At 47.0% G+C, this 24,299-nt stretch overlaps 2 protein-coding genes and 1 long non-coding RNA gene across 18 annotated transcripts in view; 1 reads left to right on the top strand and 2 right to left on the bottom strand.

The window, feature by feature from the left end:
• Positions 1-2: 2 nt before the first annotated feature.
• CASQ1 (calsequestrin 1) lies at positions 3-11,543 on the bottom strand. Its single transcript, XM_081306539.1, has 11 exons — positions 11,122-11,543; positions 9,007-9,091; positions 8,139-8,239; positions 7,066-7,177; positions 6,658-6,731; positions 6,146-6,276; positions 4,296-4,341; positions 3,728-3,782; positions 3,406-3,506; positions 2,322-2,396; positions 3-352 (listed from the first exon to the last, which is right to left on the bottom strand). Exons 1-11 carry the CDS (start codon positions 11,380-11,382, stop codon positions 200-202), a joined length of 1,194 nt encoding a protein of 397 aa, XP_081162665.1. The 5' UTR covers positions 11,383-11,543; the 3' UTR covers positions 3-199.
• Positions 10,021-24,035, top strand: LOC308655990. 13 transcript variants are annotated; one of them, XR_014023568.1, is made up of 5 exons: positions 10,021-10,173; positions 10,537-10,614; positions 14,363-14,528; positions 15,649-15,831; positions 23,694-24,035. It is a non-coding gene; the product is annotated as an uncharacterized lncRNA (long non-coding RNA). The 13 variants fall into 13 exon arrangements; XR_014023573.1 differs by lacking the exons at positions 10,021-10,173; positions 10,537-10,614 and adding exons at positions 11,793-11,920; positions 13,990-14,079 and having other exon boundaries at positions 14,363-14,488; XR_014023574.1 differs by lacking the exons at positions 10,021-10,173; positions 10,537-10,614 and adding exons at positions 11,793-11,920; positions 13,990-14,079 and having other exon boundaries at positions 14,363-14,497.
• The window catches only part of LOC308655983 (sodium/potassium-transporting ATPase subunit alpha-4), a 44,617-nt gene continuing 32,090 nt past the window's right edge, over positions 11,773-24,299 (bottom strand). For 3 of the 4 annotated variants that reach the window (XM_081306520.1, XM_081306522.1, XM_081306523.1), the window contains 5 exons: positions 22,778-22,923; positions 19,315-19,445; positions 19,105-19,206; positions 15,605-15,696; positions 14,566-15,346 (listed from right to left, as the gene is read on the bottom strand). In XM_081306520.1, the coding sequence (XP_081162646.1) occupies positions 15,318-15,346; positions 15,605-15,696; positions 19,105-19,206; positions 19,315-19,445; positions 22,778-22,923 (500 nt within the window). In that variant the 3' untranslated portion in view covers positions 14,566-15,317. Of the gene's footprint in view, positions 11,914-14,565; positions 15,347-15,604; positions 15,697-19,104; positions 19,207-19,314; positions 19,446-22,777; positions 22,924-24,299 lie in introns of those variants that run through there. The other variant, XM_081306521.1, reaches the window with a different exon arrangement.

The following is a 24,299-nucleotide window of genomic DNA, read 5'->3' as shown; positions in this document are numbered from 1 at the left end:
GAGAGGTGGGCTGGTGTTCGATAGCTGCTTTCCTCATTGGTTGAGGGGGATATAGAACTTAGCACCCAATATATAGAGCCCAGCTAACCCTATGGTAGGATGACCTAGTTAGTGTCCCTGTAGGAACTCGGGGAAGGACAGGGAAGACAGGAGGGTACATGAAGAGCAAGGTGGGGCTGGGAGATGGTTGCCATAGCAACTAGTCATCATCATCGTCGTCGTCATCATCATCGTCGTCATCGTCATCCTCTGTGTTGATCTCACCCTCCAGCACGTCCTCTAGCCAGTCTTCCAGCTCCTCAGCGGAAGGCAGGTCCTCCTCATCATCCATCTCCATCCATATGCTGTCCGCCTAGGACACGGCACAGGTGGGGGATGGAAGCTAAGCTGGGCCCAGGTCTTTGAACTTGTCCTCCCACTCACCAGACACTGAACATCCTTCTTACAGCCTCTGTCCCTTCCTTTCATCTTTCAGTGGCCAGGGGAACTGCCCAGGTGAACGTGTAGGTTAGAAGAGCCACGAGTGGGAGTGGAAAAACAAGCTGGATTGGCAGAAGAACTGCCTGCAGTCCACCTCCCATGTTCTTGTTATACTGAGCCTCCAAAACCAGACCTCTCTATCCTGTCCTTGCCACAAAACCACTGCGGCTTTTCATGGCCAATGAAATCAACTAGCAACTCTTCAGCATTCAAGTTGTTGTTTTTTTTTTTTTTTTTCTCCAGTAATAGGAATTGAACTCAGGGGCACTTGACTACTGAGCTAGTCTCCAACCATTTTTTCTTTTCTTTCCTTCCTTCCTTTCTTTCTTTCTTTCTTTCTTTTTCTTCTTTCTTTCTTTTTCTTCTTTCTTTTTTTTTTTTTAGAAAGGGTCTTACTAAATTGCCCAGGCTGGACTTGAACTTGTGATCCTCCTGCCTCAGCCTTAAGTCACTGGGATTACAGGCACCTGCCACTCTGCTGAGATATTCAAGGTTTTTCCTGCTTTCTCAATACCATCTTCAGTGATCACTAAATGCTAAACTCATAATAAAGTCTTGCCTATTCCCAAACCTGGTATTCATTGTTCTACCTTTGACCTTTTTAGCTTACTTTTTCCTCATTTTACAGATGACTTCCCTTCACCATCACTTATTGAAATCCTTTACATCATGCAATCCCCCCCCCCTTTTTTTTTTTTTTTTTTTTTGGTACTGGGGATTAAACTCAGGGGCATTCGACCACTGACACATCCCCAGCCCTATTTTGTATTTTTTTAGAGACAGGGTCTCACTGAGTTGCTTAGCACCTCGCTTTTGCTGGGATTACAGGCATGTGCCACTGCACGCATTTTACAATCTCCACTTGTTTTGTTTTGTTTTGTGGTGCTGGGGATGGAACCCAGGGTCTTGTGCATGCGAGTCAAGCACTGTACCAACTGAGCTACACCCCCAGTCCTACAACCTCCATTTTAATGCTACTCTCACTCAAACTGCTCTCTGATTCTCAAGCAGAAATCCCTTTACTTTCTCTTTGCCTTCCTAACATTTTAGTTCTATCTTTATTATGAAGTTCATTACATTCAACCGCATTACTAACAGAATGCTTGCCTACCCGGTTAGATTAATTCTGTGAAAGCAAAGATTATGGTTTACTCAGTTCAACTCAATAAATTTTGAAGTACCTAGTACATGTGCATGAGAATATTTCTGCCCACAGAACTTAAAGTCTACTGAAAGAGACAGGCAGGATACATAAATAGCCATTTAAAAGTCTTGTTTTTCACTGGGCCCTGTGGTACACACTTGTAATCCTAGTGACTCGGGAAGCTGAGGCAAGATCACAAGTTTGAGGCCAGCCTCAACAACTTAGTGAGACCCTGTCACAAAATAAGAAGGGCTGAAGATATAGCTTAATATAGCTTAATTGAACCCAGCACCCCTGGGTTCAATTCCCAGTACCAAATTTTTTAAAAAGGCGGGTAGGGGGCGAGGCTAAGGATGAAGCTCAGTGGTAAAGCACCCCTGGGTTTCAATCCCCAGTATTAAAAAAAAAAAAAAATCATGTTCTCAATCTAGGTAAGCTCCAACAGTGCCATGCAGGGAATGATTCCAAATGAAAGACCTCATCATGGAGAAGAAAGCATGTGAACTGGGCTTTGAGGGATGAGCAACTGATTCCAATGGTGAGGACAGGGGCATGTTCTGATCCTGAATCTCCCCCTCCATCTAGCCATCCGACTGGGCAGGTCTGCTTCTTCTGGGAAGGGCTCAATGTCTAGCCAGCAGAGGAGAGGAGAGGAGAAGAGCTGGGGGTCAACCAGGGATGAGGAAAGGAAACTCACATCAGTAACATTGACGACTCCTATTTGTGGGGCTGACAAGTCGATGTCAAATGTCTTCTCCCAGTACGGCACCAGCTGTGGAGAGATCCAAATAGGGCAGCTTAGTGGGATCCAGGACTCCAGGAGGGTGAGTGTGAGGGTCAACCCAGGGATAAGGAGAGGGGATCATCGAATTAACTGTCAATGGACGGGGACGGGTCCAGCAATAGGGCCTGAAAGCAGTGGGTAGAGCTAAGCAAAGAAAGTGGAAATTCCAAAGGGAAAGTATCAGGAGGGTCAGCTGGACACCTCCTTTTCAATGAAAAGTTGATTGGAAACCCCTGTTCTGATGCTGGATCTGCTCTGATTGACCTCTGACTTCAGGCAAATCACTTCTCTCTAGCTCTCAGTTCCTGCATATCTACACTAAGGTAGTTTTGTTGTAGCTGCTGTTTGTTTTATTTTGTTTTTTCAATACTGGGGATTGAACCCAGGGTTCCTCTACCACTGAGCCCCACATCCCCAGTCCTTTTTATATTTTGAGACAAAGTCTTGCTGAGACTGGCCTAGAAGTTGGGATCCTCCTGCCTTGGCCTCCAGAGTTGCTGGGATTACAGGCATGCGCCGCCATGCCCAGTTTAAAGTAGTAATACTTGGCAATCACGGATGTTGCTACATTTCTGTTTCTTCATTCAGTTATTTATCCAACTGTGAGTGCTAGGTGCTGGAGATTCTACTGAAGATAAAACCACCCGGAGAGTCGTGGAATCTCTGCTATGATTCTCTGATTGAGCGTGTACACTCATGTCCAGGGTTATGGTGCCCAGCTGCTTGTGAGAACTCTGCTTTTCTGGGAGTCAGTCTCCTCATGAGAGCTACCTGTGTAGCCTCTGCTCTGGGAATTGTGTTATGTCCCCTGACATTACTTTGGGTCCTCCTCTTCCCTTGCCCACATCACCCTTGAACATACAATACAACAGGGGCAACCTCCCAAGCCCCCCAGCTGGGAGATGGTAATGGGTTTCTGAAACAAAGCCCCCACTCAGAATGTGCCACAATGCAAGGTCCCATGTTAGGGTAGCAGTGGCTGAGCAGGGCCCTTTACCAGAGGGAAGTCATCAGGGTCAATCCAGATGATGCTAAGATCAGGGTTGTCAGTATTATCTTGGGCCACAGACTTGAGAGTCTCTAAGAACTCGAAGCCATCTTGAAAGGAACAGAAATGAAACGAGTGAGATGGGACAGAGAGAAAAGAGATACAGGAAACGGGAATCCAGATCTGTTTCCCCACCTACCACAACTCCAAATGTCTAGCCCCAGGCTGCTTGCAAGCTCTCTGGAATGCCTCCCACAGGAGGCCTGTGCTCCTAGAAGCAACTTGCCACCCCCTGCCTGCCCCCAGGTCAATCCCAATGTTTCTCCCTCACCAGGATCAGCTTCCTCTGCAAAGGCCACAATGTGGATTCCATCCAGGTCATCTTCCTGTTGGGGACAGAGAGGGAGAGGGGTGGGGGGCGGAGGTACAGAGAGGAGATCTTACTGTACTCTGTAAGGTTGGAGAGCCTAGACAGACCCCAGATGTTCCTTGAGCCTGGATCGCATGGACCCAACACTAGGGACCCCAGCCCTTTCTATTTATTTTGAGACAGGCTCTCAAAGTTCCTCAGGCTGGCCTCAAACTTGCAATCCTCCTGCCTTAGCCTCCCAAATCACTGGGATTACAGGCACTGGACCCACACATTCTTGTAATAGTGACTCTTTTCCAAGTGACACTGTCCGTTTTGGTTCCAGAACCCCCACACCTCCTCCTCTTGTAACCCCTTGGGTCTCTGCCCTTGTCATCTTTATCCACTTAATGTATGTCTCCTGATTCCTGCCACAGTCTTCAAAACACAACCACCACCACCCCTTGCTGGCGCACTGTCCCTAGGACTTGCATCTTCAGCTATCCCTGCCCCCTCCTCCCAGAACCTGGTCCTAGCCAGGGACACTCACCCAGGTCTCATACATACTCTCAGGCTTCAGTTTCCGAAGGGTTGATCTAGAAGAGACAGAAAGAGAGGTGCTACTCAGTGGGTGAGAAGGACCCGGAGGGTCCCCTATAGCAGAGGCTGCCTGTGGGTCAGGCCCAGGGCACAGACAGCATGAAGTCCAGAACAAAGCCATCTGGCACAGCCTAAGCCCTGGGCAATAGGCCCAGATCACCGCGGGGTTAAAGCGGTGGGGGAAGGGGTGTCAAGGGGAGTGAAGAGAGACCTTTGGAGAAAGGTAAGAACTGAGTATCAGGGAATTCATTCATTCATTTATTCGCTCATTTACTCATTCAGTCAAATTGAGGGTGTGTTATGTTCTAAGCCCTGAGCTAGGTGCTTGGTAGAGTCGACCCAGGCAGACATGTTCCTGCTCTGATGAAGGGGGCCGTCTCCAGTGGGAAAGAGTAAGTAGTATTTATACTGATGAGTGGGTATTTTCAGTTGTGGAGTACTGTGACGGAAGAGAATTACGTGTGAGTATAGAGCAGCATTTCCCAACCTCAGTCCTTCTGACTTAGGTTTTAGGGCCTGGTGATTTTTGTTTTCTTTTCTCTCTCTCTCTCCTTCTCCCTCTCTTTCATTCCTGGAGATTGAACCCAAGGGCGCACGACCACTGAGCCACATCCTCAGCCCTTTTTAGTTTTTATTTGGAGACAGGGTCTTGCTAAGTTGCCCAAGCTGGCCTGCTACTTGTGATCCTTCTGCCTCAGCCTCCTGAGTTACTGGGATTAGAGGTGTGTGCCATTGTACCAGGCAGGTCCTGGGTCATTTTCTGTTGTTGGTGGCTGCCTTTTACACTATAAGATGTTAAACAGTATCCCTGGTTTCTAACCAGGAAATACCAGTAACACACCCAGCACCAAATCTAACTGCAGATATTGCCAAATATCCCCTGGAGGGCTAAACCCTTCCCCCACCTCCCACTTCCTTCATCTCCCTGGAGAATTAAATGAGCAAAGACTTGGGACAGCTAGCTGTGGTGGCACGTGCCTGTAATCACAGCACCCCAGGAGGCTGAGGCAGGAAAATTCCAAGTTTGAGACCAGCCTCAGAAAGTTAGTAAGGGCCTAAGCAACTTAGCAAGACCCTTTCTCAAAATAAAAAAATAAAAAGGATTGGGTAGTAGCTCAATGGTAAAGTGCCCCTGGGGGTTCCATCCCTCAGTAACATCCCCCCCCACCCTGCCACGCACACCCCCCACACACAAGAGGACATGGTACAGATCAGGGTAAAAATCCCAGTTTTGACACATACTCCCTGTCACTGAGGTTGAAAAAGGACTTAAATATAACAATAGCTACAGAAGATTCCTTGCATTTTCAAGCCTGACCACACACAGGCACTCAGCATTCACTTATTGACAGAGATTATTTAAATCACAATCAATGAATTACATCACAATGAACTATACACATTTACAGAGGCCCTTATCTGTGTAGGGTGCAACTGTGGGGTTGCAAAATATTGTAGGAGCTGGGTGTGGTGGTGCACTCCTACAATCCCAGCAATTTGGGAGGCTGAGGCAGAAGGATCACAAATTTGAGGCCAGGCTGGGCAACACAGTGAGACCCTGAATCGATGAAAAGGGTCAGGGAATATAGCTCAGTAAGGAGGGCCTCTGGGCTCAATACCCAATGCACCACACACACACAAACACACACAGTGCAAAATTACCAGTGTATCTATCAGTGAGCAACCAGTGCTCAGAAGTGTGTTCATCCAGGGGAGACCAGCTTGCCAGTTAACTGAGGTCCCCCAGCCCGTCTCATAGACTGGGGCTCTAGCCTGCTTAGAGGGAGCACCGGCCCTCACCTCCTGTGCTCCTCCACAAAGTTGACAATCTCCTCTTCGCTATTGGGTTTGTCTGGGATGGTCACAGGCTCTTCCATGAAGGCCTCATAGAAATCGATCTCATTCAGCTTCAGGGTCAACTTTTTTGCCACCTTTCAGGAGCAGATGCAAGGGGAATAGGGCAGGTGATGCGGGGTCACAGTGAGAAGCAGTATTATGGGGGGACAAACATTGGTTAGAGAACCTGGGACTTTGTCACTGCCACTGTGACACTGGACAAGAGTCTTTTTTTTTTTTTTTCTGGACAAGAGTCTTAACTTCTCTGGTCTTCAGTTTGACATGAGAAGGGTGGGTTAGACAATCTAAAGCCCTCTTCCCTTCAGCTCTAAAGTCTCTAGGGAAAAGAGGAGCTGGGTTTGGGGTGGGGTGTGCCAGCAGGTAGGAGGGGACCAGGTCCCCTCAGGACTGGGAGAGGAGGCTGGGGGGCAGCGTAAGGGTGTAGGGAGACCCAATATGGCCTCGAGGAGGAGAACCTTGCTGTCGAAGGTGGCAAAGAAGGGGATGTAGGGATGAAACTCCTCGGCCGCATCCTCGAAGGCTTTGTAATCTGAGGGGGGAAGGTAGAGTCAGTCTGGAATCAGAGGCTGCCAGGGCCTCTCCCCAGTTCTTCTCTGGTAGGAGGGTTCACTCCGAGACCCACCCCCTCTAGTCCTTGGAGAGGGGGTAGAGCATAGAGGGCTTAGTCAGGGTGCTGCAGGGGCCTGTCTGAATCCCTGCCAGGGAGGTGAGGGCAGATGTTGGAGCCCACCATGCAGGAGGAAGATGAGGGCAGGGAATTAGGAGGCCAAGATGCTGGGAAGACGGAGGAAGTGGGAGGCAGGTCGATAGGTGAGACGGGGTGGGGGGGCAGGGAGGGGAGTAGGAGTGTGAGGGTTACCCACGCTCTGAGTCTTTGTTCTTGAAGTAGCCAATGAGTTTGATCTCGTCCTCGATATTTTCAAATGCCTGCAGCTCTCGTTCACCCTCGATCATCTCCACAGGGTCCTCCAGGACCTGGAAGAGCAGAGACATTGAAGGACAGTGTTTCTGTCCTCAGTGACCAGAGAGGGATGGAGGGAGAAGGCGGGGACGTGAAGGAGGGACAAGAAGTTGACAGGGTATACATGGGTGTGCAGTGTGTGAACTTGGGTGTTACATGCTGTATGTTGTGTTGTGCACTGTGTGATGTGATTTGTGTGTTTTTTGTGTGATATACATATATGATGGGTATATGTTGTGTGGTGTGTTTGTGGTGTATCTGTGTGTGGTGTGTGTCATGTTAGATGCATGTGTGGTATGTTGTGCATGTTGTGTTGCGTGTTTGGTGTATGACCTTGTCTGTCTTGTGCTGTGTTGTATGGTCTGTGTGTTGTGTGTCTGGTGTGTATGGTGTGTATATGTGATGTGTATTGTGTGTCCTATGGGGTGTGTGGTATACATGTGTGATGTGTATTATGTCTGGTATGTGACATGTGTGATGTGTGTTTGGTGTGTGTTATGCATGAAATTGTGTTATGTGGTATGTGCATAGTGTGCCATATGTGTTGTGTGTGTTGCATTGTGTGTGTTGTGTTCTGTGTTATGTGTGCTGTATGTTGTGTGTTGTGTTGTGACTGGTGTGTGTGGTATACATATGTGATGTGCGATGTGTGTGGTGTACATATGTGATGTGATACACATGTGTTATGTCTGGTGGATGACGTGTGATGTGTGTTTGGCGTATGTGGTATGAATGATACGTGTTGCATGATGTGTGTGTGATATGTATCAGGTGATGTTCATGTGTTTGTGTTGTGTGGCATGTGCTGTATGTCGTGTGGTGTGTTGTGTCTGGTGTACGTGGTATACATATGTCATGTGTGTTATGTGGTATGTGTGGGGTGTGGGGGGTAAAGTTGGGGTTAGCAAGGATCATCAAGGATCATGGGGCAGTGGAGTCTTAAAGCAAGGTGATCCAGTCCAGGGGAGTCCTCACATCAAGCAGAAACTCCACCAGGGTGTCCGCTGAAAACTCGCCATCATACTCAATGACTTCGTCTCCCTTGAACACATAAATGCTGTCCTCCTCAACGAGTCCTAGGGAGTGAATGGAAGGTGAGCCATGACCCCGGTCTTCCCACGGATTCCTGAGTCCAGAACCCGGGTCACAGCCCACTCCACCATCCCATTGGACCCCCACATTTTCCACCTCTCCCTTTCTCTGTCCCACCCACTTCCACTGTCCCTTACTGCCACACCCCTAGTGTCCACAATCCTGGCTTGAGCCAGGAGGCTAGCCTGGCCCCAGGGATCTCCAGGGAGAAGATGAGGGGATCAGCTAGGGTGTAAGGGGAGGCAACAGAGAGATATAGATTCTAGCAACATTGTGGTGCAGTCCTGCTATCTCCTCTGAGAACTCCGGTGGCTAATTCTGTGTCCTGCCCTTTAACATTGCTATTACTGACCAGATGACTTCATTATTACTAACCACCCCTCCCCCACCCACATCCGGAGTCTGGTCCCGAACGTGTGCTGCCCCCTGGTGGCTGGGCACTATAACACCCAGCTAAGGTTCTGGAGCGGGAGGGGTTGGAAGAGGAGATTGCATGGTTTCCCCAGCCTTGCCTGGATTCCTGGCTTCCCCTTTCTCTCCAGAACCTGGCCCTGTGTCTAGGGAAATAGAAAGCCACCCCACCTCCTGCTGGGATCTGAGTACAGACTATAAGAACAGGCTGGGACTCACCAACACAAGTAGAAGAGTTCTCCAGCCCCTCAGATCCCAGGGCTGTCCCCAAGTCCTCCAACCTAGGCCTCCCCATCCCACAGGCTGCTTCCCCTTCTTGCTCCTCACTCCCTTCCTTTACCTAGTTTCTTGGCCACAGCTGCGTCCTTCTCAGAGTCCACCAGCCCGAAGCCAACACCCTTGTCTTCTAGGACTTGGGCTGCTAACTAGAGGGAGGGGTTAGAGTTAAAATTAGTCCATGGAATTTTTTCCCCCTGCAGTCCTGGGGATTCAACCCAAGGGTTAACCACTGAACCACATCTCCAGCTTAGAGTCTCACTAAGTTGCTGAGGCTGGCTTTGAACTTGCGATCCTCCTGCCTCAGCCTCCTGAGCTGCTGGGATTAAAGGCCTGAGCCACTACACCTGGCTCCTGGAATTCTTATTACCTCTTCTCCCCACCCCATGGGTACAGGAAGTCTAAGAGTTGACCTTGGCCTTATGCTAAGATCCAGAGTATCCCCAAATTCCCTGCAACTTCACCATTTCTGCATTTTAAGTTTATGAGTATTTATTGCTCAATTGTAGCATGCTTGCTATGTTGAACTTGAAAGCACTGAGCTTGACAATGTACAGTTCCTGAGGAATGCTGGGGAATATGGCTTTCAAGTGACTGAGGGACCCTTTTCTCCTGTACTCTGTTCCAGTCAAAGGTCAAGCTCAGCGTGGGGATAATGTTAGAATCCCCAGATCTTTCCAAGTAACTACCAACACAAGAATTTTTGCTGGTGGGTGTGGAGGGTCTGTTCATGTTGCTGAAGAGTGGGGAAGGCCAAGGAGTTGAGAGTAGAGGTCACCAATTGACGAGAGACTGGCAGAGACTAGACAGTTTCTTTCACACTGAACTTTGGCCAGTCCTTAGACTGTGGACAGTCCCTGGCCCCGTAAGCCTCCCAGCTCAACACTCAATCCTGATTCACTCTTCTGTGGGCACAGAATGCAGCTTTACCCCACCCAACATTCAGGCACCACTGTGATTTTTAGGGGGACAGGGAAAGGAGGCAGATGGCAGGTGGATGGCCAGGGATACTGAGCGCTTAGGATAAAAATACTTGCCTCATTAATCAGAGGGTGGGGGGTGCTCTGGCATTCAGCAGAGGCAAACAGAAATGAGAGCCTGTGGTCTCAGCGTCTCACCCTGAATTGCTTCATGCTCTGGTCAACCCGGGGCCCATCTGCACTGCCAGACCAGAGAAGGGGCTGAGGAAACTTGGACAAGGAAACTCAAATACATTCCAGCTCCTAGAGGGGTATGTGCCACCACATCTCCAATTCTAGGGTTTCTTCTAGTTATTTTCCATTTTCATTTTACAGTAGTCATCTCTGCTTTGGATCTGAAGTCAGATTGGGGGTGAGGAATCTCATTCTACAAAGAGAAGATATTCTGAAGCCTCCTTCAACCATAGAATTTTCCATTGAAGATATCCAGCTTGATCTAATAGAGCCAGCTAGGGAACTAGGGGTCAGGGAGGAAGAAAGAGGGGTCAGGGAGACCAATGGGAGGCATGGTGGTCTCTAGGAGACATTGAAACATTTAACTTTAAGTGACAGGTGAATATGATATCAGTAGCATTTAATTTTTTAAAAATATATATATATTTTTTTATTTTTAGTTGGACACAATGCCTTTACTTCACTCATTTATTTCTATGTGGTGCTGAGGATTGAACCCAGGGTCTTACACATGTGAGGTGAGCGCTCTACTGCTGAGCCACAACCCCAGCCCCAATAGCATTTAAATTTATGCTCAGTTTGGATCCCATTGGAGTGCAGCCCCTAAAGGTATGAAGAGTGAGCATGTTCTGGTTAGGAGAGTATATTGGTGTGCTGGGAGTGCAATACATAGTACTGGTCCTAGTTCTTCCCTTGCCCCCAAGTACCTCCCTTTCCCCTTTTCGCCCTCCTTCTGAGCCAAACCTAGATTCACCAGCCTCCTACAACTTGGGGGGGGGCAATCACCCCGCAGCGTCTCTTCTGCAGTTATCTAACTGTGGTAGTACTTTTGGGTTGCTGAGTCTGTTTCTCATTTGGCTAAGGCCACCGGCCAGTTGTATCCTGTTGGTCAAGACAAAAGGTCCTCCTACACTGCCCCCACCCCCCCCCAGATCCCACCCCTCAAAAGATCTCCCTGGGGTTGTGCCATAGGACTTGCAGAAAGGGGCTGGGCATGCGCCACAGGCCTGCAGTCTCCCACTCACCTCTAGGATCAGCTCCTCCATCTCAAATTGTCTTTGTGAGGCCTTGTCATCCTCAGGGGGTTCGTGGTAAAGGAGCGCCAGCACCTCGTACTTCTTGAACACATTCTTGTAGTTCTTTGCGTTGACATTGATCACACGGTCCACACCATCGTACTCAGGAAAGTCCAGCCCTTCCTCCCCTTGGACCCCTGACTTGGGTGTCCCCAGCACCAACAGTAACAGCAGTGCCTGTCTCAGACCTGGCACCATCCTGGCCCCCATCCTGTCTGTAGTACTCCTGGAGGCAGAGGATCTGGGCTGCTTCTCCGGATCCAGAGGAGGTTACTGGGGACAGGGAAGGCCCCCTAGGTACCAAATCCTGAGTTAGGGGCTCCACGTGGGGGTGGGGTAGGGAGTGGCCCAGAGCAGTGGACGCTGCTGGGTCCTGGAGAAACTGCCCAAAGAGCCAAGAGAAAAAGGGTCAGGAGGAGGAATAAGAGCAGGGGGCGGGGAGGGAACCGGAGCTGCCCCCTGAAATTGGCACCCCTCGGTCCCCACCTGGTCCTGTCTAAATATGTCCCCGAGGTTGGCAGGAGAGACAGATAACCTTCCCAGGCTAGGACAACTCCATGCAGGCCGGAATCCTCCCACATCCTACACCTCTCCCCCAAGCTCCCAGTCTCTCCTTCCCTCCCCCTCCCCCATGTCCAGGGCTCCTCAGCCCCTGTCCCCCTGCAGGCCCTAAGAGCTCATCACCATATTAAGAAAGGAGAAGGGAGAGACACTGATCTAAAAATAAGACCAGATGAGTCGGAGGTAAGTGAAGCTGAGACTGGAGGAGGGGGGCAGGGGGGTAACTAGGGATCAACGAGGGTAGGGTGAGGGTAACAGAAGGAAGTGCAGGTGGAAAGGAGGTGCGTTCTGGGGCAGAGGCTAAACTGATAGTAGAGGATCAAAGGGACAAGTGTAGGACTGCTTCCACACCCTAAAATCTGGGAATCTTCTAGGGGTGAAGTCTGTTTCTTTGATCCTGTGAGAGAGAGTGGGGGAGGGGGCAATAAAACACAGCCTGGGATGCAGGCAAGAGACCCCCTGCGGTTCCCTTTAAAGAATCAGGACCAAGGATGAGATCATTCTCTGAATAAAAGATGGAGTGGAGTCCAAGACTGGCGACCTGGCTTAGCTCCAGCCAGTTTCCTATGCTTCACTCAACATTCCTGACTGGGGAATGCAGGGGAAGGACAGGGCTGGCCCAGATCCCATCCCCGTAGGATGCAGATTTGGGGTTTCTTTACCCAGATGGCCCACCATGAGGAGGGGAATGTCATTTGGCTGCCACCTCCCGTGTGCACTCACTGCCCTGAGCCTAGGGGACCCGTTTTTCTAGGGCACAGTGGGAAGGGAGGATTCCCCAGGCTGAATGATTCTAAAGACAGCTAATAGCTACGGTTTATTCCTATGTCATTGGCAAGACAAAGACAGGATTAGGCATAAACACTGGTGAAAAAAAAAATTAACAGGAGGAAAACCTGAAGAGGCGGGCCCTGTCAGTTGATTCTGTGCACCTGAGACCTAAAGCAGCTTGGGGAGAAAGGGCTGTCAATTCTGGATTCCAGCTTGGAAGTGAAAACAGAGTAAATGAGTTCAGCTCTGGGTCCCCAGAAGGATAATTTCCATAGCTCGCCAAGGCTGTTATCAGGCACAGGTAAACTGAGGCATGAGGGAGACCATGCAGAGACCAGATCAAAGTCAGATGACCCTACCCCACTCCCAAGGTGTCTCTCATTTTGGAAGTACCACGTTTATTTTGCATTCAGGCAAGGGCATGGAATTGTATTAGCAGGATGATTTTTGCCCACTGCCATGGGGCAGACCTTACATAGCTAAGTGAGGAAGGCCACAGAAAATCTCAAGAGCATGGCAGGACCGAGTCCAATAGGAACAGCTGTCACGGTTGCAGGAGAGGCCAAATCTAGCTCAAGCATGGCACATTACAGCTGAAGAGATCTCAGAATTCCACCTCCTGCTCTCCCAGGAGAGCAACTGACATGCTAGAGCCAAGAACCCTAGCCAAGATGGTGGGGAGCAATGGGCAGGCCTGCCCAGAAGTAGATGACCCAGATGATGACCAGCCCCAATTTCTTTCTTCTGCAGCATTCTGGGGAGGGGGAAACATTTGAACAGAGACAATGGGACATTAGACTTATTCCATGATCAATGGGACCTTTTGCACACACCCCTCTCCTCCCAAAAAGGGCGTGAGACAGGACTATGAGGTGACCCTGGCCTGCTCCTTCTCCTCATCCTCTCCTGCAGTCACTGCTCCCTAGGGGTTGCCCTTTTTGGCTCTAGTTCTACCCTTACTCTCTCCGGCTCCTGCACCCGCCACCCCGGCTCTCTCTCTGATGCTGGGCTCTCTATTTTCTCCTCAGTCCCCTTCCCTCTAGGCCCCTTGCCTTCAGGCTCTTTGGACTTATCAAGCCTCAGCCACTGGTATCAAATGACCCTGAGTTGGGGCCTCTGTATTTTTAACCCACCAGACACCCAAAGCTCCTGCTACTGAAACCTGAGGAGCCAGCCCCTCTGCACTCCCCCTCCCCAGCTCACACACATACCTCCTGGTCCTCCCATCTTCCAGAGTCTGGTTCAGCCATGTCAGCAGCCAGGGAAGGACCCCTGACCGACACAGCCCTGTCCCTAGGAGTCCTTGTATTGGAAGAGAGAGCCTGAGGAGGGGCTGGTGGAGGGGAAGAGAGGTGGGCTACCCCTGTCCCCTGGGATTGCCTTCTCTTTGGCAGCCCTTGGTCCCTCATCCTCCAGATCCACCCACGGCCTCTCCTCCTTCACCATCCTAATTTGTTAATGTTTTGTTTTTCTGTTTCGGCCCAGCCCTTACTATAAGACTAGGCTGAATAGTTGTTAAAGGCACAACTTCTAGAATCAGACAGACCTTGGTTTCCTCATCTACGGAATGGTGTGGTAGGACTACATTTGCTTGAATTAATTGATGGTGTGTGTGTAGCCTTTGTCCCAGTGCCAGGCCTAGAATGCAGTTACTTATTACATGTGTTTTGTTTCTGGTAACAGCTGATGGTTCCCCCCAGCTTTTCTTAGCATTTCTGTCTTGCTCTGTATACTTCTGGGCGGACCCAACCCTTTTCTCTCTCTCTTTTTTTTTCCTCTCAGTAAGTACACTAGGGGGTGAACCCAGGGACACTCTACCATTGAGTTACAGCCACAGTCCTTTTCTATTTTGAGACAGGACCTCAAAGATGCCCAGGCTGGCCATGAACGTGCGACCTTCCTGTCTCAGCCTCCTGAATTGCTGGGATTCCAGGTGCAAGTCACTGCACCCCCGCTGAGACTCTTCTAGTGCTACAATTCTATGGTCTGTAAGGTAGTTTGAGGAAATCCAAGGCAGAAACTAAGTGTGTGGCCTCACCAGCCTTGGGCCTGGGGGTATGTGTGCATGCTGTGGCCCCCTTTACAGAGTGCAGCTCAGCTGATCACCTCTCACCCTCCCTCTTCCAGTCTCTGATCACAGCTAAACTTTTGGGGGCAGTTACTAGTCCCTTGCTCTCCAGGGGACAGAGAGTTAAGATGCGGGATATGGATTGGGGATGCAGTGATAGAGGGCTTACGTAGAATGCTCAAGTCCCGGGGTTCAATCTCTGGTTCCAAAAGCGGGATGCTTAACAGCCCTCAAGGGGCAAGGATGCTTGATTCTGCCATTTTCTTTTTCTTTTTCTTTCTTTTTGTGGTGCTGGGGATTGAACACAGGGCCTTGTGCATGTGAGGCAGGTACTCCACCAACTGAGCCAGCCCCTAGGGACCCCCTTCCAACCTCAACTTAGTTTGCTTACAGACCATCCTTCCCTGGTTACCATGAAGAGGTAGGGATCCCCACTCCCCAAAAATCAGATGGAACACATTCAGCTTGGTGAGAGCTGTTCTAAGCATTTACTCTCTAGACTGGTTCCTGGATTCTATAGGACTATGTCCCTCCCTGCTGGGCTCCAGCCAGATGCAGGCTGGGATTCCCCTAACCCACCCCACAATGCCCTCAGTCCAGCCTAGGATTGCTCTCTCTCTCATCCAGGGCAATTTGTCCCAGTATCTTCCGCCCCCAACTCATATGCTCGCTCAGATATTGTGTCAAACTCATAGTTCGGGCTTCAAGACACGCCTCTCTCATGTGAAGTCTTCTTCTTCTGAGTTTAGTAGTATGTCTCCCTCTCGAGCCAGCCTGCGGAGGAGGAGAGATCAGGGTGAACTGCGAGAAGGCAGCAGGGGAGCCTGGCAGAAGGGGAACCAAGGGGAAGGTTGGGGGCCTGTGGTCTGGAACATGAACAGGTGGAGTCAGGGACAAGAGGGCTGGGGTCCAGGCATAGTAAAGTGACATGGGAGGGGAGGATGCCAGCGAGTCCTGAGAAGCCAGGCCAGATGGGAGAGCTTATTAGGGGATGGTGACCCCCTCCTTTAGATCAGGGCTGGGGAACCTCACCGCCAGGCCATTGGCGGATGATGAGTTTCCTGATTTCGTCATAGGCGAAGATAAGAATGCTGTAGGGGAGGGCGCAGAACCACCAGGCCAACCTGTAGAGAGCAAGATTTGGCTAATGTGGCTGAAGTTACAGAGGCCAGAAAAGAACACGCTCAGAGACAACACGCGGGAGTCGAGTGTTTCATGTCCATGCTCATGTGTGGCTGAGAGTGTGCCGGAGACAGTCGGTGAGTAAGATAAAGTTGATCCCCACCTTTGAGGAGGTCAGAGTCTGGGGGGTTACTGATTGGGCGTGGAGAGGAGAGGAACATAAAAGCCAATGATAACACGATAAATGTCATATTCAGAGGTATATCCAGTGTTTGCAGAGATTGTCTGTCGACTTTCATGGAACTGCAGAGGGAGATTCCCTTTGCTTTCTTTATGCTCTAGATCTTGAACTTAACAAAGGGGAGGTTGCTGGAGCAGGATGGGTTTATCTGAGACAATCCCCAGACACCCAGTATGGAGATATTCTGCCAAGAAAACAAAATAACAAACATACTCCCACACACACAACACACACACACACACACCCCTATACACATATAGGACTCCATATACATTTGTAAGAATATATACATATATATGTATATATAATTTCATATTGCAAAAACGGATTTTTTTTCTGCCTGTGCCTCTTCCTTTTTTTTTTTTTTTTTTTTGGTGGTGCTGGGGATTGAACCCAGGGCCTTGTGCATGCTAGACAAGCACTCTACCAACTGAGCTAGATCCCCAAACCCCTCTTCCATATTTAGAGACCAGGAAGATGCACTCTGGGAAAGGGTGGAATCAGGACCACAGTTGTTCTCTTGGGTGACAAAGTAAAGAGACGACCTACAGCCTCAGCAATTTAGTGAGACCCTGTCTCAAGATAAAAAGGGGCCAGACATGATGGTGCACGCCTGTAATCGCAGCAATTAGGGAGGCTGAGGCAGGAGGACTGCAAGTTCAAGGACAGCTTCAGCAATTTAGTGAAGCCCTAAGCAATGTATAGAGAGGTACCGTCTAAAACAAAAAATAAAGAGTTGGGGATAGAGCTCAATAATAAATTGCCCCCTGGGTTCAATCTCCATCACAAAAAAGAAAAGAAGAAAAGGAGTAGTTAAAACCAATGGTACTGTCCCATAGAAATGTAATAGTTTACCGTGTGTGAAATTTCAAAAATTTTAATAGCCAAATTAAGTAAAAAGAAACAGGTGAAATTAATTTTAATAATTTTATTTAACTCAACATATCCAAAATATTATGGTATTGACATGTATAATAAATATAAACATTATTGATGAGAGAATGAGCACTCTTGATCCATTTATAGGTATCTTACACTTATAGGACATCTCAACTCAGATACTAAATTTTCTTTTTCTTTTTTTTTTTTAAATGTGCTTAGGGCACCACATTTGCTCAGTTGTTGACTGAAGTTTCTTTTTTTTTTAAATATTTATTTTTTAGTTATCGGCGGACACAACAGCTTTGTTTGTATGTGGTGCTGAGGATCGAACCCGGGCCGCACACATGCCAGGTGAGCGCGCTACCGCTTGAGCCACATCCCCAGCCCCCAGATACTGAATTTTCAACAATTAAAGGGAAGTTAGTCCAACTAGAATAATAAAGTCATATTTAATAGACAAATATTTAATGTTGCTTTAGTTTTCAACTTTAAATGAACTGAAATTAAAATTATAATTCAGTTCTTCAGAATTAGCCATATTTCAAGAGCTCAGTAGTCCGTCCCCTGTGGATAGTGACTGCTATATTGGATAGTGCAGGCCCAAGCCATGGCTCATTCTCCACACATGGACACAAGTATAAACTTGTTACTTGTTCACCCATTCATTGAATCACAGTCATATATCTACTCTGCATCTCTGTTAGGAATTGGAGAAATAAAAATGATTACATGGTGGTCTTTGGCCTCAAGGAGATCAAGAGAATCAGAGAAAAGAGGGCGAAGGCTCACAAATAAAGAACCACAATATTAGGTGCTAAGTACTACAGTCAAGGTGTATACAGAGTATGTGGAAGCACAGATAATATTCACCTGCAGTTGTTATTACTTCCACATTGACACTATAACAGCCAATATAAAGCTATTATTGACAAAGCATCTGAGGCTGGGGTTGGGGCTCAGTGGTAGAGTCCATGCCTAGCACATGTGAGGCACTGGGTTCAATCCTCAGCACCACATAAAAATAAATAAAGGCATTGTATCCATCTACAACAACAACAAAAAGCATCTACCATGATCCAAGCATGCTTCATGCTTTATATCCATATCTCTGTGTAATTCTCAACACTCTGCCAGGTATGTATTTAGTGATTTAATTATTTGCAGTGTTGAGGGTCAAATGTAGGACTTTATATTGGGCATAAGTTCTACCACTGACCTACATCCCCAGCGATGCCAGCTATGAATTATTAAGACCTAGGGGCTGGGGATGTGGCTCAAGCGGTAGCGCGCTCGCCTGGCATGCGTGCGGCCCAGGTTCGATCCTCAGCCCCACATACCAACAAGGATGTTGTGTCCGCAGAGAACTAAAAAAAAAATAAATAAATAAATATTAAAAATTCTCTCTCTCTCTCTCTCTCTCTCTCTCTCTCACTCTCTTAAAAAAAAAAAAAAAAAAAGACCTAATAAATGAGCCGGGTATGGAGGCACATGCCTATAATTCCAGCTACTTGGGAGGTTGAGACAGGAGGATTGCAAGTTCAAGGTCAGCCTCACTAACTTAGTGAGACACCCACCCCACCCCCCAAAAAACAAACAAAACAAAAAACAACAAAAAAAGCTGGGGATGCTCAGTGGCAGAGCACCCCTGGGTTCAATTCCCAGTACAGCCAACAACAACAAAACCCCTACAGTTTACCAAGGAAAGGTACCAGATAGTAAGAATTTTATGCACATTAAAGTATATTTGTGTTAATATAATAGGAGGGGCTGGGGTTGTGGCTCAGCGGTAGAGAGCTTGCCTAGTATGTGCGAGGCCCTGGGTTCGATCCTCAGCACCACGTAAAAATAAATAAATAAAATAAAGGCAATGTATCCAGCTACAACTAAAAAATAAATTTAAAAAATACAACAGGATTTAGCTAAGCCTAGATTATGCTATTTTTATGATTATTTCAGCTCTAAGAAATATGTATTTTTGCACAACTGTGCCTCACTCACATCATTGGAATAAAAGAGTCCACTCGGTTAAACACTGGTAAGTCTGCTAAATTTGCACATCTTGTGGCTTGTGATCACTTGGCACAGTCCCTAACACCTCCCTAAGTGAAATCTATTTATCAGAGAACAGATGACTCTCTCCCGAAGTGACTGAGTGTAGCCCCATTTATCCAGCAGCCGCTAGTTGGTGACTGTCCTGTTCCAGCACACCCTTCCTCCCACTTCCTCTCACATGCTCTCCCTGTGCCCGGAGAATCAATTCCCTGCTCGAATCCCTTTCTTTACTCACTTGAGTGGGTACATTCGCAGGGCCACGTCCATGCCTGGAGTGTAGGACAGAAAAGCGGCCAGGAGTGTCTCCTCCAGGATCCCGAATATTAGAACCTTGTTTCTGGGAAGACACATTTATGAGTGATCTGGAGACAAGGAGGAAAAGGCAGGGGAAATGGCCGGTCTCTGTGTGAGTTTGGGGTTGTTGGGACATTTGGTGGATGCTCACTTCATGCCCTGCTGGAAGACGGAGTTGCGGCGGGTCTTGCAGATGATGAGGTCAGCCCACTGCACAATCACGATGCTGACGAAGAAGGCCGTCTGGCATGTGAACTCCACCACCTTCCGCTGCTCATAGGTCTGGGAGAGGGCAGCAGAGTGACACCTCAGTGTCAGAGGCGCTTAGATAACCCAAGACTCCTTTTCTCTCCTGCTTTCAGGACCCATAGGCTGAATTACTTTCTTTCTCTTTAAACACCACTTTTCTCTGCTTTAGCACCTTTATATTGTCCTGTGATTTGTTAATGTGCTTTCTTACTTGACTGAGAGCATCTCAAAAACAAGGACCTGGGAGCTGGGGACTTGACTTATGACACAGCACTTGCAGCATGCACAAGGCCCTGGGTTCAAGCCCCAGCATCAATGGGGGAAAAAAAGAAAGACCTGGTCTTATTTGTCTTTTCCCTCCCCATGTACAGTTCATGGCTCGATACATATTTATTAAATTATTAAGAGACTGGGGTTTTGGCTCAGTGGTAAAGTGCTTGCCTAGCATGCTTGAGGCGCTGGGTTTGATCCTCAGCACCACATAAATGTAAAATAAAGATATTGTGTCCACCTAAAACTTAAGAATAAATATTTAAAAACAATTATTAGAAGTATCTTGTGGGGCTAGGGATGTGGCTCAAATGGTAGTGCGCTCGCCTGGCATGCGTGGGGCGCTGGGTCGATCCTCAGCACCACATAAAAATAAAAAAATAAAGATGTTGTGTCCACTGAAAACTAAAAAAAAAAAAAAAAAAAAAAAAAAAAAAAAAAAAAAATTAAAGAAATTCTCTCTCTTAAAAAAAAAAAAAAAAGAAGTATCTTGTAGAGGAAGAGGAACTTAGGACAGCAGAGCCAGAAAGGAAGGTAGGGCCAGAAAAGCAATATGAATGCAGAGAGGAAAGGAATGCCCCAAATAGTGGTGGATAAGAGATATTCACTTATCCATTCCACACATTTTATAAACACAAATAACTTAGAGACTCTGGGTGCAGGGGCACATGCCTACAATTCCAGAGACTTGGGAGGCTGAGGCAGGAGGATTCCAAGTTAAAAGCCAGCCTCAAAAACTTAGAGAGATCCTATCTCAAAAAAACAAAACAAGGGGACTGGGGATATGGCTCAAGCGGTAGCGCGCTCGCCTTGCATGCGTGCGGCCCGGGTTCGATCCTCAGCACCACATACAAACAAAGATGTTGTGTCCGCCAAAAACTAAAAAATAAATATTAAAATTCTCTCTCTCCCCACCCCCAGCCCCACTCTCTCTAACAAAAAGAAAGGAAAGAAAACAAAACAAAAATGGGCTAGGGACCTAGCTCAGAGCTAGAAACTTCCTGGGTTCAATTCCCAATACTGTAAAGAACTTAGAGACTAGTGGGAGACATTAAGTATGCTAATTATGCCGGTACTATAATAGAGCATAAAAGAGAAAGCACACAGGGCTGCAGAAACCCAGAAGAAGTACATCTAAATTAGACTCAAGGAGAAAAGAAGAGTATAATAAAAAAAGCATGTTTATAAATAATTCATATATCAAATAAGAAATTTGAGAATATATAAGACCACACAAGAATGAGATACTACATATCAAACTACATGAGATATGGCTGAAATTGTGCTTGGAGAAAAATATAAAACTTTAAATGGTTGAAAACGAAGGCTAAAAGCTGATGAGCCAAGCACAGAACTTAGATAAGATCATTGGGCATGTTCACGTGCCCCGAATGACACACCAGTTATCCTTCAGAGTAGTCATCTTTCTCACCTATATAATTCCCCATCCTTTCTTGTTTTGTTTTTTCAGTGCATGTTAGACAAGCCTCAGCCTCCCAAGTTGCTGGGAGTAGAGGTATGCACCACCACATCCAGCCACAGTTAAACTCTAGAAGCCAAGGTGTATGAAGGGCATCTTTCCAACAACTCAGATTTGAATAGACTTTTGAGAAACCTTCAGTTAGCTTAATTGAGGTGTCATGGTGACGTGGGAAAGTGGAGGACAGGCATCAACAGCCCAGATGTCTAGTCCTGCTCTTGTAGGGATTCTCTGTAGGACACCGAGTAAGTCATTACACTTCCTAGATTCAGTTTCCTCACTTATAGACCAAATCATAGACTAAATATCCCTTGAGATGCTGTAATTCTTGTGCTTATTGGTGTCACATGTCTTATGGTCTTAGGAGTTGAAATGGGAGTGTCCACAGTTGCAAAAAAAAAAAAAAAGCAATAACCAGAGTATACTGTTACATTGTGGGCAGGTATGAATATGTAACAACAGAGCCCACCATTATATATAATTACAATGCACCGATTTTAAAAAATCAGCATGTTTCATAAAATTCTTGAACGGGGATAAGGCTTCAGTTTGAGCCTCATTCATCTTGGATATAAGGGGAAATTACTACAAAGCTATCCTCTAGATTTAAAAAGTTTGGAAAGATTATGTGCATATATGAACATAAAATCTCACTTTTATGCACAATTATACTGTATTAATAAAAAAAGAAGAAAGAAGTTTAGAATGATGAGGAATGAGTATACAAAGAATATAGGTTTTCAGATTTCAAGTCATATTGTTTGAACTCTTATTTTTTTTTTTAATTTTATTTTTTTTTTATTGTTGGTTGTATTTGAACTCTTATGGTGGGAGGGATTGAAACAGGAGAGGACCCAGCATTTAAAATTCTGGTTAAAACCTGGAAATACAGAAATTGGCCCAGAAAAAGTTGATATGACAAAGAAGACCTCCAGCTCCAAAGGAGCCCAAAAGACTAGGAAGGTAAGGATACACAACAGATAGCAGGAACCAACAGAAACTGGAGCATTATAGGACTGGGGCTCAGTGGAAGCGCACTTGCCTAGCATGTGTGAGGCACTGGGTTCAATTCTCAGCACCACATAAAAAAGTTAACAAATAAAATAAAGGCATGCTGTCCACACACAACTCCAAAAAAAGAAAGAAAGAAAAAGAAAAGAGAGAAAGAAAGAAAATAAAAATAACTTTAAAAAAAATTAGGGCATTATAAACAAAGAGAAGAAGTTTGCTGTTGTGATTTGAAATATGGTCAAACAGATCACTAAGTCAGGACTGGAGATGAGGTATCAACTCTGTTTGGTGTCTCCCCTTCTATCACCCTTCAAAGATGCTCTTTCAGTTGGGTGCAGTGGCTCATCCCTATAATCCCTGGGACTTGGGAGGCTGAGGCAGGAGGATCATAAGTTCAAAGCCAGCCTCAGCAATTTAGTGAAGCCCTAAGGAACTCAGTGAGACTCTGTCTTTAAATAAAACAAAAAAAGTGCTGGGGATGTGGATCAATGGTTAAGTGCCCCTGGATTCAATTCCTGGTACCAAAAAAAAAAAAAAAAAACAACTCTTCCCTGTCCCTTCCTCATTCCTGGTCACTGTCTACCACCCCACCTTGTCTACTCACCCACTGCTGTCCATAGCTGTCCTCCAGGTCATTTACGGAGCGATCATCCCATTTCAGGCGGATACCCAGCAGATCGAAAGGTTTAAAGCCATTTTCGGCCAAGATCACGAAGTAGGTGAAGAATCCTGCTAGAGCCTGGATCATCCCTGTGTATGAAAGAGTCACAGGACGGGGGAACCTGGTTCAGAGGACCCCCAAAGGCAGACCACAGAAGGGGCACGGGCAGAGGTTGACTTCCAGCTGGGTTGATAAGTGTCTGCAGTAATGAAGATTCTTGCCACCAACCATCTGATCCTATCATCCCTGTGTGGCTTGTTGCCAAACCCTGACATTTGTTTTTAACACAGATTCATTTTTTAAACAATATTTTTTAGTTGTAGGTGGACATTATGCTTTTATTTTGTTTATTTATTTTTTATGTGGTGCTGAGGATCAAACCCAGTGCATCAAACATGCTAGGCAAACACAATGAGCTACAACCCCAGCTCCAGAGTCATTTTTGAATCATATAATCTTAAGACTAATAAGGACTAACTATTTGGTGATGGCTGGACTCCTCCTTGATCATTTCTCTTGGACATTTGGACACTGACCAAGTTTTATTCTCTTCTCACATCTCTGCCATCCGCCCTTTGCCTGTCCCTTCGTCAAAACTTCTGTCCTCCATGCCTGGACCACAGTGATAGCTAACATTGATGTTTACCTCCTAACAACAGGGCTGTGCACTTCCTATGCACCTTATGGATACAGATCCTCACACCAATTTTGAACTATTGTCTATAATTCATAAGTGGGAAACTGAAACACAGAAGATTGTCATTGTCTAGAGTCATTCAGGTAGTAAGTGGTGGAACTGGGATTCAAACCTATGTCTGATTGCTAAGTCTATGCTTTTTCTCCATCTCTCCTCCCCTAGGTATTGGAATGATCTCTCTCATCCCCAATCTCTTCCCTGTGCATCCCTCACACTACCACCTGAAACTCTCGACTATGGCAACTCAAGAACAAAGACGTCCCATGCACTCAAATGACTTTCAAGGTTTGCTGCAATATAATGCTTCCTATGTTTGCAGCCTTATTCTCTATGAAGACTAAGAGTGCCAGCAAACTGGTTTAATTCACTCTTCTCTAACCATACCACGTGAACTTCCTATCTCTGCTGGTCCCCCCGCACCTGACCATATGCTTGTGAGTCTAAGGGCTGGACTCCAATGCCAAGTTAAGTTCTATTTCCTCCATAAGACTTCTATCTCATAGTCACTGAGTTTGCTCTCTCGTGTTTGTTCCTGTAGCCTGGTAGGGCTGTGCTGTCCTAGTTACTCAGCCCATGGAAAGGTGCTATCATCTTATGTAGATTTGCTCCTTTTGTACTAGGCTCTAAGTCAAGGGCGGATCAGCACATCAGCCATCCACAGTTCTTGGTGTCCCCAGGGCCTTCTAGAGAACACATCTCCCAGACTGGCTCAGATGGCGAGGCAGAGGCAATTGCTCCCTCTCCGTTCACCCCTCAACTCCTTGGGCT

Source organism: Spermophilus citellus (genome assembly GCF_964194105.1).
Source record: "Spermophilus citellus genome assembly, chromosome: 9".
Lineage (NCBI taxonomy): Eukaryota > Metazoa > Chordata > Mammalia > Rodentia > Sciuridae > Spermophilus > Spermophilus citellus.
The sequence above is the reverse complement of the archived record's forward strand: the minus strand, read 5'-3'. Positions and strand labels throughout refer to the sequence as shown.